The sequence below is a fragment of the Polypterus senegalus genome, chromosome 2 (assembly GCF_016835505.1).
Source record: "Polypterus senegalus isolate Bchr_013 chromosome 2, ASM1683550v1, whole genome shotgun sequence".
Taxonomy (NCBI): domain Eukaryota; kingdom Metazoa; phylum Chordata; class Cladistia; order Polypteriformes; family Polypteridae; genus Polypterus; species Polypterus senegalus.
This window is the reverse complement of record NC_053155.1, coordinates 69,178,506-69,193,942: the sequence shown is the minus strand read 5'-3', so window position 1 is coordinate 69,193,942 and position 15,437 is coordinate 69,178,506. Positions and strand designations below refer to the sequence as shown.

The following is a 15,437-nucleotide window of genomic DNA, read 5'->3' as shown; positions in this document are numbered from 1 at the left end:
TCTTTGCATTTCACATATAATATAAGTTTTGTTGTGTCAACAACCTTTTTTTCTAACTGTGAAGTGAGTAGGATGGCATTTTGTATTTGAGGTACTGTGTGGGCTATCCTTCCTCCTGTCAAGCAGCCGGTTAAGCCAATGTCACATTACAAGACTGCCAGTCAGAGGGGTTATCAAACTTGATGACTGAGGTTACAGAAGTTGTCACTTATGTATGTTAGATTACATACAGCTGGAAATCGCAGGGGATGTCAAATCAGGCAACTGCATAATAAGTTTTCAAAACAGTTTTACATTTTCAAAGTATCACAAAACTTGATATTTTTGACAGCCAATAATGTGCTGCCTGATGGAGACGTTGCCCAGGCAAAGTTCTGCAAGTATGCTGAGTTCAGCCACAATCTCTGCCCTTTTTTCCACTCTGTAATGGTACATGAAACATGCAACATCAGACCAATGTATCTCTGTTCTGTATGTCAGGTCCAGGTTATTGTACTGCATGCATCATACTTCTGGGTCAGCTTACAAACAAACACAAGCCTGCCCCTATGACTGGTTAGACTGAATTGCTGGGTATGTCAGACTAGATGACCAGAGATAACAGGAGGTTAGGTTTACTCTGATAAGCATACCTCCTCCTATGAACCCACTAAAATGTATACTCACACACATAGCCATCCATTCATACATTTTCTAATTCTGTTTACTCCAGTTACAGAATTGGAGACTGTCTCCATAGCATCAGTAGCAAACCAGGCATCAGCTCTGAAGTAACAGTTCCTTACTGGCCCAATTGACTCACATTGGGTCAATTTATAGTAACCCATTAAGTCATATTTTTGAAATGCTGGAAGAAATTCAGAGAACATTTTGCAGAGAAGGTGCAAACTCTACCGATGGGATCCTCAAGTGTGGTCCTGATAGGCTGCAAATGTCCAAAGTTCCAACTCAATTGCTTAATTAGAAGCTAATTTTAACCTGTTATTTAATTTTATAGTTCGTTATTGTTTTCATTCTGCCACAGCTGGTCATTATTATATTGCTGATACCTGCTCACCGAGGTTATCCTCCAAAGGATCTGTAACCCTGAGTAGATTACTAATTCTGTGTTGTTCACTTTTTTATTTCTTCTTTTTTTTTACTTCAAACTCTTCCTGCTTGCAATCCACAAGTCCACTCATCACATAGCACATTTACATTTTATGCTATGTGTTGATTATTTTACTGCCTCTGAACCCAAGTGATGAATTACCACCAGCTCAAATTATTTAAACTTCTAATAATGTCATTTTCTAGCTAGTTTAGCATGCCATATATACAATGGTGCTCCATCCCCAGCTGAACTACTATATCTTCTGTGGACTTTGTCCAGGTTATTTGCTCTGTTCTCTTACTCATATTATGATTATCAGGCACAAGGCAGGTTTTGCCATGACTTTGTTTGCAGTTATACTGTAACAGTTGCTTGCACAGGTCATTTTCCTTTCAAATATGTAAAACATCTCTGAAACTAACATACACACCTAAATACTGTATATTATGTAAAACAATACAGCTTCCATTATCAGGAAAACATGTGAGCCAGTCACACTGTGCAAGCTATGATGTTTTAACTGTTAAGCTCATTACTTTGAGATTTTTCAATTTTACAGGTATAAATATGAAAAATGATGTTTCTGTCAATCACTTAGAATTACTGTATATATACATATATATATATTTACACAAAAATGTTTGTCACATATTCTGTTTCAACATCAACAGCAATTTGCTAGTTATTCCAGTAATTCCAGTTATTTAAACAATGGATGTATTGCTGTTATAATGTATGAAGTATTTAACTAGGTTCTGTTCTTTTTAAGTTTTATGTAATACAGCATAATAATGGTGCAAAATAAATATTGTATTGTTGGTGAGACTGCTCCGCTATAACTCTGTTTTGGATAGGAGTTAAAAGAAGTAACCATAGGGAGGACAGTATTCAAAACAAAATAACAGCTTCTCAAATGACAAACTCTTTTGTTAATAATTGTGAGCTTTAAATAGTGTGGTCATACAAGAATGTCCCTGGCTAAAAGAAGTAGCTTCTAGTCTTCAGTTTTATTCATTCCAGGCATTTTAGCAATATGGCATTAGGCAGATAAATTTGAAATGTAAACAGCTTCGATGATTAGTAATCTACTAAAAGTGTACTTTAATTTTCTATTTTCAGAGAAAAAGGTTACTGAAATTTCTATTCAAAACTATACTCCACTACTGAGCTAAATAAACACAATAGACCAGCACGTGCACTCACATACATCCACTATAAAAATGATGGTTTGTTTTTTAAGAATTATTGCAGCAATCAATAATTATGGTCTAGCGACACAATGCTTAACACTGCAACTTTCCTCATCTGGGCACTCTCTTTGCATGTTCTCTATGTCCACAGTCAGACTTTATTAATTCAAGGGCATACCAACTTTATTGCAACATGGCATTTGTGCTGTCTTATGCAACTGTATAGCATTTTAAATGTTGATCTTGATGTTCTAAAATGTTGTAGTCAGAGGCATTTATTGAAATTGCTCTCAACTATAACCTCCCAGAACGTTATGAATTTCTCATATATATGACTTGCGGGGCATTAAAAGGGCAGTTTCTTGTAAAGTATGTGTACATGTGTAATTTCAGCACCATTATATTTGGATGTTATTAATTGGAGCAGTTAGCTGAGACATTTGAACTATTAGAAATCAGCCCATATTGATCATCTGCTTGCATATTCTGTCCATTTAGATTTGATCACCATTATCAGTAGTTATATCATTATCAGTATTATACATGAATTCAAAATGGAAACACACTGAACAACCTTCAAAGTAAAACTTATGCAACAGCTTATTTTTTCAGGAAATGATGTCATTAGGTAAATCATTTTTATTGATTAAATGAAATTTTGATGGAAACAAGCTGGTGAGAGTTATGTTTGCAGTTTTTTTTTAAATTACGTTTTCATTTTAGTATTTAAAATGCATTCAGTTGATAATGAATGAACCAACTGTTTGAAGATAAGCATGGCTATAATTAACAAAAATCACAATATTTTAATATTTATATGGTAACAGATTAGGAAGCTGATGATCGCTGAGCTCATGCAAGAGATAAAGAAAGATATAAAGAAAAGCGAGAAGGCAAATGAGAAGCTGGGCCAGGAGCTGCAACAGAAGCTGCGACAGATGCGGCAGCAGGATAATAAAGTCTTTAAAGATATGATGGGTAAAATTGAAGAGCACATTCAGGAAACCTCGGTTAAACTGAGCACGCTTGCTGATCAACTGGAGGATGTCAAGGAGACATTCACGACTCGGATTGAAACAGCTGAAAATCTAGCTGCCAGTGCTGAAGAAAAAGCAACAAGTGTCAGCTCCGAATGCAAAAAACTCGGAGACAGACTGGCTGCATTGGAAGATGGAAGCAGAAGGAATAATATCAGAATTGAAGGTCGGCCTGAGAATCGAGAAAGTCCAAACCCAGAGAAATTTGCAGCCAAACTATTATCTAAAATATTTGGAGAGGACTTTAAAGCAGATTCTGAGATAGCAGCAGCTTATCGCGTACGCAGATCAAATACCGTTAGACCTAGATCTTTTATTATTCGCTTTGAGAGATTATTATTTAAGATAGAGGTGATTGCACTCCTCAGACACAAGCAAGAGATTATATATGAAAATAACCACATTCATATCTTCCCTGATTTCTCTCCAGCAACAGCTACTAAACGGGCAGCCTTCTACAGCATTAAACAGCGGTTACGGCAAGCCAATATCAAATACAGCCTCTTGTATTCTGCCAAACTGAAAGTGAAATTGCAGGGTCAATTCTATGTCTTCGCTAGCAAGGAAGAAGCAGAAAAGGAATTAAGAAAGCTGATCCCGGGACTATTCTAATACATAAAAGTGAGTCATGGCCGTTAATGATATGGCAAGGATTAATAACCTACTGTCTGATCTATTTGTTAAAATACAGGTTTTTATCATTATATATTCTCATTATTACTCATTATTACTCGGACACTAACTGTTTATGTTTTAATTACAGCTATAGATGTTTGTGCTTAATTCCTTTTTTTTATCTAATTATTTTTTCTCTACCCTAAACGAGACTGTTCATCATATCCTTGGTTTATTGTTATTGCTATTATTGCATTAAGACTTATTATGCTTATTCTGGACCACTTTCTAACACTATTCCCCGGGTTTATTATCGGGATGCATTATCTTAATACACTAAGATTGATTTAGAAATCCAGACATCATTACTATGAACATGGAGAGAAAACTACTATAAATCCTTATATACTACTGAGTTTAAAGAAGATAATACACAATCTAATGCATTTCTGGATACATTACAGATACCACAAATAGACACTTTTAGTGCGGAGGAACTCGATAAACCTCTGGCGTTATCAGAATTACTAGATGCTATAAAGTCACTTCAAGGCGGGAAAGCAGCAGGCCCTGATGGCTACCCTGCAGAATTTTATAAGAAATTCTCCGCTCAGCTAGCTCCCCTCCTATTAGCAACATTTACAGAAGCCAGAGACAATCAAACTCTTCCTCAAACTTTTCGCCAAGCACTAATCACCATTTTTCCAAAACAAAATAAGGACTTATTACAATGTGCATCATACAGACCAATTTCACTTTTGAATAATGATGTTAAAATACTCTCAAAAAGCATAGCTAGAAGGATGGAGAAAGTGCTCCCTCAGTAATATCACAAGATCAAACTGGATTTATCAAGGGCCGACACTTATCTTCAAATCTTCAACGCCTGTTTAATGTAATATACTCACCAACTAAATCAAACACCCCAGAAATATTATTATCATTGGATGCAGAAAAAGCATTTGACATGATTGAATGGAAATACCTTTTTACTACATTGGAGAAATTTGGGTTTGGCCCGAACATTTGTGCATGGATCAAACTACTGTATACCAATCCAGAAGCTTCAGTTTGTATCAACAACATTTGTTCAGACTACTTTAAACTAGAACGTGGTACTAGACAAGGATGCCCCTTGTCACTGCTACTGTTTGCAATCACCATTGAACCACTGGCAATACATTGTCGAAATACTGATCAGATAAAGGGGATTATCAGAGAAGGACTGGAACAGAAAATTTCACTATATGCAGATGATATGGTACTGTATATATCAGACCCACAAAATTCTGTGCCTGCAGTCTTAACAGCACTCACAGAATTTCAAAGATCTCTGGTCTCAGAATTAATCTGAATAAAAGTGTACTCTTTCCAGTGAATTCTCAAGCATATAATATTAGATTAGACACCTACCTTTTATCATTGCAGAACAGTTTAAATACCTAGGGTAAACATCACAAGTAAACATAAAGCTCTTTATCAACAAAATTTTGCTGTCTGCATGTACAAAATTAAGCAAGACTTGCATAGATGGTCAACCCTTCATCTCACTTTAGCAGGAAGAATTAACACTGTTAAGATGAATATTCTTCCTAAGCTCCTTTTTTATTTCAAAACATCCCAATATACATCAATAAATCATTTTTAAGCTATTAGATTCAACAATAACCTCATTTATTCAGAATTCAAAACATCCACGTATCCAAAGAGTGACCCTACAAAGACAAAAGGCAGACGGCGGCATGGCTCTACCTAACTTCCAGTTTTATTACTGGGCAGCAAATATACAAGCTATAAAAACCTGGACACAAATAGAAGAACATACACAGGCTTGGTCCGCAATAAAAGTAAAATCCTGCAGTACTTCTTTATATTCCCTGCTCTGTGCCCCAATAAATGCAGGTTATCGACAATATACTAATAATCCAATTGTGCTTCACTCACTTAGAATATGGAACCAATGTAGAAAGCATTTTAAGACGGAGAAGTTTTTATCTGTGGCACCTCTGCAAGAGAACCACCTCTTTCAACCTTCACAAACATATGCAGTTTTTAATATCTGGAAAAAAATTTAGGATTAACTTGTTTAGAGATCTTTATATAGACAAAGTCTTTGCATCATATGGACAATTACATTCCAAATTTAACATTCCAGCTACACATTTCTTTCACTATCTTCAAATCAGGAACTTTGTTAAACAGAACCTTCCAGATTTTCCTCATCTTGCACCCTCATCCATGCTGGAAAAAATATTGCTAAATCTCAAGGACACAGACACTATCTCTGCAATATATAAAATCATTTTACAGTCCCTCTCTTTCAAAGATCCAAGAGGACACTGGGAAAAAGATCTCTCAATTAATATATCAGAAAAGGAGTGGAAAGTAGCAATGCAGAGAATTCACTCGAGCTCCATATGCACAAAGCATACAATTATATAACTTAAAATTATATAACAAAATTAAAATTATATATAAAATTATATATAACTCTCTAAAATGTTTCCAGGGCAAGAGCCAACCTGCGAACGCTGCAATCAAGTCCCAGCCTCACTGGGTCACATGTTCTGGGACTGCACCAAATTAACATCATTCTGGACCAAAATCTTTAATTACCTTTCAGACAGCCTTGGTCTCACAATCCCTCCTAACCCATTAACAGCTGTGTTTGGGTTCTTCCAGATGGGTTTAAAGTGGAGAAAGACAAACAAACTGTGATTGCATTCACTACACTTTTGGCACGCAGACTTATTCTGCTAAACTGGAAGAACCCAAACTCTCCTCTTTTAAGTCAGTGGGAAACCGATGTTTTATACTATTTGAAATTGGAAAAAATCAAATACTCAGTTAGAGGATCTGTACAGACTTTTGTCAAAACATGGCAGGATCTGATCTGATATTTTAAAATAAGCTCTTAAAGCACAGAGGAAGCAATTATTTCTGTATTTCTTTGTCTTCTCCATTCATCTCTATTGGCTTATCAAACTTATTAATATAGGTATGTTTACATGCCTTAAATTTTACGCTGTTTGCCTTGCTCTCTCTCAGGGGTGGGGGTTGACTTGTTCTTAATTTTACTTTTTGTAAAAATTGATTGATTTGTATGGAATGATTGCAATAAAATTAATAAGATTAATAAAATAAAATAAAAAAAACGAAAGAAAGGGATTCACTAAAAAATTCTAGCAAAACAAATTTCTTTTGTCGATGCTGCTCTTTTATGTTACTGAGCTTCTATATGCACTAAACTTAAATGAATAAGCATGTAATTGAAAAACAAAATATTACTTGGTTCAAAACAGATATAATTGACATTGAAATTCACAGTCTGTGTAATTACATGGGAAATCTTTTAATTTCACACTTATGATATGCACAGAAAAGGTTTTATTTAAGACTGGCAAGAGTAACTTTCTTATATTTTCTACCAGCTGATTCATGCTTTAGGGCAGGGGTTTTCAAATTCAGTCCTGGGGCATCATTGTGGCTGCAGGGTTTTGTTCCAAACAATCAGTGAGACATTTTTACCGTTAATTGATCTTAGTTTTAATTAGATGACCTTACTTGCCATAGCTTTAAATGCTTAATTCTATTTTTCTTTTTATTCACCTTTTATGGTGGGTTTGCAGTGTTAATTCTATCTAAATAGTGACAATTAATGATGTGTGCAGCAGTGACAGGTACAAATGACAATAAAGGGCAGCAGGTACTTCAGTGTTATCCAGTTGTGTACTAATTGGGAAATAATGACCTATGTAACTTAAAGCAATGTATTTAATAGAAAGATAAAAATAACCATTTCATCCCAGTCTAGCACACAGAAATTATTTTTTTCATCTAGTAATGATATAAACCAGTTTATTATTCTGGGTTGACACAGAAAAAACACAAAAAACTGAGAAAAAAAGAAATTGATTAGGAGGAAAACCCACAGGCACAAGTGGGTCCTGGGATTTAAGTTGTACACTTTGGCCCTATACTATGTCTAGCGAAGCAACTATGGTAAAGTTGGAATTTCTAATTGCTCAAGTCCCAATGATGCTGGTCAATTGACATTTTACTGTAAATCAAAAATATATGTAAGTGTAGCTTCAAAGGCTCTTTATCATTGTGGCTAATTTTATTAGCATCTGTATTAACTCTTAGCCATAACATTTGTGATTGGTAGAAGTAACTTAATTACATACTTTTAACAGGTTTCATAATCTGCAAAAACGGCATGTACATTTTCAAAAAGTACAATGATAAGAAAAAAGTAAATGCACACTCTTTCAGTTCTGTGGTTGTGCATATAATAGGGCATAACTAACAACTGCCTAGTCCTTACCCTTAGCTGAAATGGCATACATCTTGGTTTGTGAGGCTAACTAAACACAACTCACTGTTTATTCAAGACAAAAATAAGCTAAAAACAGAAGACATGTGTGAAAATATACACTTACTGCTTGTATGTGAATTAAAACTAATTAAAGCCAAGTGCACTTGATTACTAAATGACTGATTAAAGTGCTACAGCTTTGATAGAAAGCCAGAAGCTTTGCCAGTCTGGTTTGAAGCACTTATGTTTTTGGTAAAGACTAAACGACATCTGCATCGAGTAAGGGTTACAAATCCATTTCCAAATAATTAGAAAATCATTTTTCCACATTAAGAGAGATTATTCACACAGGAGAAACATTCATCATTAATCTTCACAGAAATAAATGTCCCAGTAAATTCACCCAAATATCAGAATGTATGATTCTCTGAGAAATCACAAAGAATCTACAGGGGTAAATGTTACAGTTCATGATTCTGTCACTAAAAGAAGATTGAATAAATATGACTTTCATGGGCATCATGGCTTAGATTTACAAAATGTTGCTTTAATTACGCTACACTGAATGATGAGGGTGATTTCAATAAAACAAAAAATGGCACTAAATGTCTCAGGTATTTGCACAACTGTTAATACCGGTAAGTGTTAAATCAGCAATAAGTAGCATTAGGCATGCACAATTGACATTATCTCAGCAACTCAGTATGTTTGAAGATGTTAATTTTAACAGAGTTGGAGGAAACTAAGAGCAACATCTGGAAAAGTATTAAAATTGAGTTTATTTTCAGCATTGCTGACCACCGGTTGGGGAATTCAGTAGGTCACATTGAGTTAGAGAAGCCATCTATCCATTGGTCTGTATTTGCAGTGTATAAAACTTTGTTAGAAGCTACCATATAGGCATAGTTGTCCAGAAGTACATGTCTTGAGGGTGGCAATTAAGCCTTAAGGATTTCAGTTTGAAAGGGTCCAGAGCTCAGAATTAAGAGGGGATATAAGCTGTCATTTTAAAAATAAGTCAATAGGATCTATGGACAGCTGTTGCTAATAGTAGGTTGGCTGTTTTGTAAATATGTTTCATATCATCTACTCTTACAAAATGATGCAGTAATACAGGAATTACAGCAGTATTCACTACAAAATGAAGTAAGGACTCCTTAAGCTTTTGTGAGTGTTGGTAAATGATGGGTATTCACAGTAAGGCACTATGCACACTTGACATGAGTAATCTAAAACCATTAAACTGGTTTTGCTGAATTCTTTCATAGCATTGCACAGGATAGGGGTTTCCCTGGGAGAGCCAGGAAAGATGCAGAGGTGGCACTGAGAAAATTGCCATCTGATTTTTAAAATAAACTACAACACACAGACATTTTTCATGTACCACACCTTTAAAACCCAATACTTTACTGCAATTATTAATTATATCATGTGACAGAACTAATGTTCATGGCATGTTATAGCACAACAAATAATCAAACCTTGGTCATATTGCAGTAGCTACTTAAACTATGACAATGCTAAGACTGATTGGCATATAATGTATTTATAATTTTCTGCATCTACTTATTCTGTTTATGGACCATGGAGAGTATAAGCACTTTATGCAGAACAGGAATCAATGTCAGATGGGATTTCACTTCCAAACAAGGCTAATTTATAGTTGCCAATCAACCTAAACAACATGTGATTCTCAGAACTATCTGGGGAAAAGCCACAAAGACACTGGAGCAACATGCAAACTCCACCCAGACAGCGATTGTGTTAAGAGTAGAACCCATGTCTCTAGAACTGTAATATAATATGTAAAAGATATACCACTAGAGTGAACATCTGTGAGGAAATCATTATATGTCTCTATCAGCAAATGAAGTGTTGAATATTTTGTAGCACCACAGCACTAGTTTACTGGTTATAGAGGGGCTGAGAGGTGTTATGGGCGACAAGTCCTTGTGCTAGCAAAATGTGTTGTCTATTAAAATAATGAAAATATATTTCTGGCATTATGAATGCTTTTACTTGCATGCTGGCAAAAACTGATTTGGCCCACACATCTACAAGTCTCCATGTTAAAAAAAGGGCATAGCTACACTACAGAAAATCCAGAGAAGAGCAACTAGACTTTTTCCAAGACTTTGGGTTATAAACTAAGAGGAAAGATTGAAGGAGTTAAAATTTCCCATTCTCACCAAAGGGAGATGAAAATGTGACATGAGATAAGTGTTTAAAAGTAAAGAAGGAAATTAGTAACATAGATGCAAACTATTGCTTTGAAATAAACTTTTCAACAAGAAAATTTCAAACAGACATGTATATATTTTTTGTAGAAAACCACAGATACAACAATTAATTTAACCTATTAAGCTAGTAGGCAGCACAGGATGAGCATTCCTAATCTGAAATTCCAAATCTGAAATGCTCCAAAATATGGAACTGAAGCCGTTGTTCAGTTATGAGTATAGTGTCATAGTTGATATAAGCTTGAAAGAATTGTCAGGTACTGTATGCTGAAAAATATGAAAGTATGAATTGTAACATACATATTAGAAGTAAATGATGCGTCACACACTGTCAAAAGGAAGTGAAAAGGACTGCCTTTAAGAGAGAAGACAATGAAGAGCCAGAGTAGATTTCAATACTAAAAACACTTCAAATTAGTAAATGTGCCTAACAACATCAATAGGAGCCTAGATGAGGTGGCAAAACATCCACCTTTGAACTGCATGCCTAAAGTAATTAAAGTAAGTTAACACTACTATCTACAGTGATCTCTCGCTATATCGCGCTTCGACTTTTGCGGCTTCACTCCATCGCGGATTTTAAATGTAAGCATATCTAATTATATAGCATGGATTTTTCGCTGGTTTTTGGATTTCTGCAGACAATGGGGCTTTTAATTTATGGTACATGCTTCCTCAGTTTGTTTGCCCAGTTGATTTAATACAAGGGACGCTATTGGCGGATGGCTTAGAAGCTACTCAATCAGAGCATGTATTACGTATTAAATAAAACTCCTCAATGATATACGATGTGCTTCCCGAGCGGTGCTTGATTGTTTGCTTTTCTCGGTCTCTCTCACACTCTGACATTCTCTGCGCCTGACGGAGGGGGTGTGAGCAGAGGGGCTGTTTGCACAGAGGCTGTTTGCCTACGGACGCTACTCTAGAAAATGCTGAAAGACTACCTTCACATTGATCCCTTCTTTGCGGCTGCTTTATTGCGGTGAGCATACTAAAAAGCCCAAAAGCACGTATTGATTTTTTTATTGTTTGCTTTTCTGTCACGCTCTCTCTCTCTGACATTCTCTGCTCCTGACGGCACTCCTTTGAAGAGAAGATATGTTTGCATTCTTTTAATTGTGAGAAAGAACTGTCATATCTGTCTTGTCATGGAGCACAGTTTAAACTTTTGACTAAAGGGTGTTATTTCATGTTTAGAGGGCTCTAATAATGTTAACAGTGTGGGAGAGTTTATAAGGGCTTAAAATATATAAAAATAACCATACAAACATATGGTTTCTACTTTGCGGATTTTCACCTATTGTGGGGGGTTCTGGAACGCAACCCCCACGATCGAGGAGGGATTACTGTAATTGGAAATGCAAACATGCCCTGCCAGACTATAGCTGTAGTGCTTAAACACACAGTATATACATAGACCACAATGCTTATCTAAACTCTGTTTGATGTTGTTATACCATGTAGTGATGCAATAGTGAACTGACAGAAAGATATCATAGGAGGCAGAAACAATTCTCAAATGTTGGAGTCAAGTAGTTGCAGTGGTCTACAAGTGTGTTTCTGTCCCTATCTTCAACTATTGTGCTCATTACAATGCACAAATTAATCATTAAGCTTGTTACCTTGAGCTACTGAGAATCTGAATGGATAACAGGTATTTTACGTTTTTATTTTCTCACAGCATCAGCTCTTTTCTTCAGTTTCTTTTGCTTTCTCCCTGAAACCCCTGTGGTTTAAATTGCACGGACTGGAAAAAAAGAAGATGCAAATATGCAAAATACACAAATAATCCAAAAATCAAACAATATCTGAAATACAAAATACTTCCAGACCCAGATTTTTTTGATTAAGGATACTCATCCAGTATTACTTTGTAGACAATGAAATATTAGGAATATTTTTAAAAAGTCAAGCGAATGTGGATTGTTGAGTTACGATGGACTTAATGGTATATTCTCAACTCCTGCTATGGTTTTAGGATTTTTAAATAACAAATATTTAACTGTTCTGCCTCCTTTATCTGTGTGTCATTTTGCTAAACTGAGTATATTCATCCATCCATTATCCAACCAGCTATATCCTAACTACAGGGTCACGGGAGTCTGCTGGAGCCAATTAAACTGAGCATATAACCATCATTATTTTTTATTTTACTTTAAACTGTTTCTTTTCTTCCTTAGGTTTCCATATTTATCACAAAGTAACCATATGGATTCCAGAAAGCTGCCTTTTAATTACCATTGGATTAATCGTTGGAGGCATAATGTTTTCTGTTCATGAGAAATCTCCTGCAGTTCTGACCACTAATGTCTTTTTCCTCTACATGCTTCCCCCCATTGTACTAGATGCAGGCTATTTTATGCCCACTCGTCCATTTTTTGAAAATGCAGGCACAGTCCTTTGGTTTTCAATTGTGGGGACACTCTGGAACTCTGTTGGTATTGGAATCTCACTGTTTGCCATCTGTCAGATTGAAGCTTTTGGTCTGAAAGATATCAACTTGCAGGAGAATCTACTTTTTGGAGCTATCATTTCAGCAGTGGACCCAGTGGCTGTCCTGACTGTGTTTGAAGAAATTAGTGTCAATGAGCAGCTTTATATTGTAGTATTCGGAGAGTCCCTTTTTAATGATGCTATCACCGTGGTAAGTTGGAGAAGTTTCAAAATGGGTCATCATACACTATATGATTTTTTTATGCATTAGAGAATTCAAGTGCCATCTCACAGTTAATGTGTCATTTATACTGAGAGGCAATTGAAGGCAAAATGTGATTTTATGGGCTCATGAAAGGATGGAGGCTTTTTGAATGATCGTGTGCAACTGAGTGGTGAGGCCATGGTGTCCTTGCAATTTGACACTGTGGGGAATAATGTGATATTTAGCTGTATCTCTTTTCTACAGTAGGATAAGTTTGCTCTCAGCATTCACTTTATTCACTGTATCTTATGATATTACTTAATGTTAATGTAGTAATAGTACAAACATGCAATGCCATTGGGAGTATGTAACTGCAGGAGAATTTTTATTATTTGAAGAAGTGATCACAATATTTCTCAGAAGACATGTCATATAGTATATGGCTCTCTTGCCACCACTTGACTAGTTTGTCCTCCTCCTTACGCATCGACAAATGCTTCACAATCATGATTGCCAAAACATAAATAGAGCCACTTAATGAGTGCTCAGTGGAAACTGAATTGTAAAATCATTTCACATGAACCCTCACACTGGCAATTCTAGACAACTGTAAAAAAGTAAAAAAGCATAATGAGCCCATTTACTGTGTAGATGTGATTGGAATGTTTTTCACATCTTATAAGTAGAGTCATTTTAACCCTTAACAATTTCTCATTGATTTATTTGTGTCAAAAATTATATTCTCACTCCCCTTATTCTAATGAGTTGTTTTTGTTTCCTTGTTTGGTTTGTAAGCATGTCACATGTTGGGACTTATTGTCTAAAGAGATATAAAATTAAGATTAAATGACCTATGAAAAATTAAATATGCCACAGTAACAGTGGTTTGAGTTCAGGCAGCAATAGCATTTAAATAACTCTAGGGTTCAAAGAGATACAAAGTGTTAGTAAATAGAAAGTAGAACAGAGAAGGCAGCCATTTTATGAACCTCGACAATACACAGTGAAACCTGAAATTGACATACACGGAAAGGCAGATAGGACAAGAATAACATGATATACTGAGTGAACTTTCCAAAAATGGGGATAAAACCAATTTCCAATGCTGATATCTTCACCTGCTATTAACCAAATATAATATTCACTCAGCCAGGTGTCCATCCAATTTTGTAAACAGTTTCTATACAGAGTGGTTTTCTTTCCCAAGATTCTCTACATGTGACCCTGTTTATAAAGAGTATCCAACAAGACCTGCCAATTCACAAGAGCAGTAGTTCAGTACATTCTGAACAAACACTGTTTTTGTAAATATATTCTTATACCTACATTGTAAATCAACTATAATTTGAAAGAAAACAAAAAAAATCTTTATAACAGTTTATTCCGTCCACCTGTCCATCCATTGTGTAAACCTGCTTATTTTAACTATCCCAGCAAACACTGAATTCAAAGCAGTGACCAAACCTGTGCCAGCTCATTACAAATCATACACCTTCATTTACTCGTAACAATCAATTAAGCTTTTATATCTTTAGTATATTGGAAAAAATTCAGGAACCATATTTTGTAAATGATAAATAAATACAAACTGAAGAGCAAAGTTGGATTGAATGGTCTGTTTTTGAAGAAAAAAAAACTATAATACCTATATGTAAAAAATGTAATGTACAAAAACAATGCATTACGTTTGTGTTACTTTTTCTTCATTTGTATAAAAGACTGTAAATTTCACTCGCCAGGATTTGTTATTAAGTCTTAAGTACCATACATGAACCTTCGTGAAAGTGAAATTTGACAACTGAAACTACTTTTGACACTTTTCTTCTTGTGTTCTATTTACTGAGGTTTCATCTTGTTCAACATATGAAATATGAAACTCATAATTTTAATCAAAATAAATCCATTTTTTGAACAAAGAGAAAAAGAATATTGCAACATTCATTACGACTCCATTCCAGATCAGGATGATAACACAAAGCAGTGTTAAAGGCTATTCATTTTATTCTGCAGCTTTTACTGCTCCTTATTTTAAGCTTTTGTTATTCCATAGGATGTCTAAGATGTCAATTCTGGCATTGGGTACAATAGAATATGAGCTCCAGTAAAACTTTTTTTAAATCTATATTAGTGGTTAGCAAGACTCATTGTTAACATATTAATAACAACCTTCTAACAATTTTAAATAAAGTCACAAACCCAAGTCAAACTTTAGTCAACAGAATTGGAAAAGAAAATACTTTTATTTGACTGTCTGAAAAATATCCATCCCCTTTTCCATCCCAATGTGAGTCCCCAAAGACCTGAGG

The 15,437-nt window shown here is 35.2% G+C and overlaps 1 protein-coding gene across 2 annotated transcripts in view; it reads left to right on the top strand.

The window, feature by feature from the left end:
* Positions 1–15,437, top strand: part of slc9a2 (solute carrier family 9 member 2) — a 97,394-nt gene that overhangs the window by 57,895 nt on the left and 24,062 nt on the right. For both annotated transcript variants that reach the window (XM_039743899.1, XM_039743898.1), the window contains one exon: positions 12,674–13,137. In XM_039743899.1, the coding sequence (XP_039599833.1) occupies positions 12,757–13,137 (381 nt within the window). In that variant the 5' untranslated portion in view covers positions 12,674–12,756. The remainder of the gene's footprint in view (positions 1–12,673; positions 13,138–15,437) is intronic.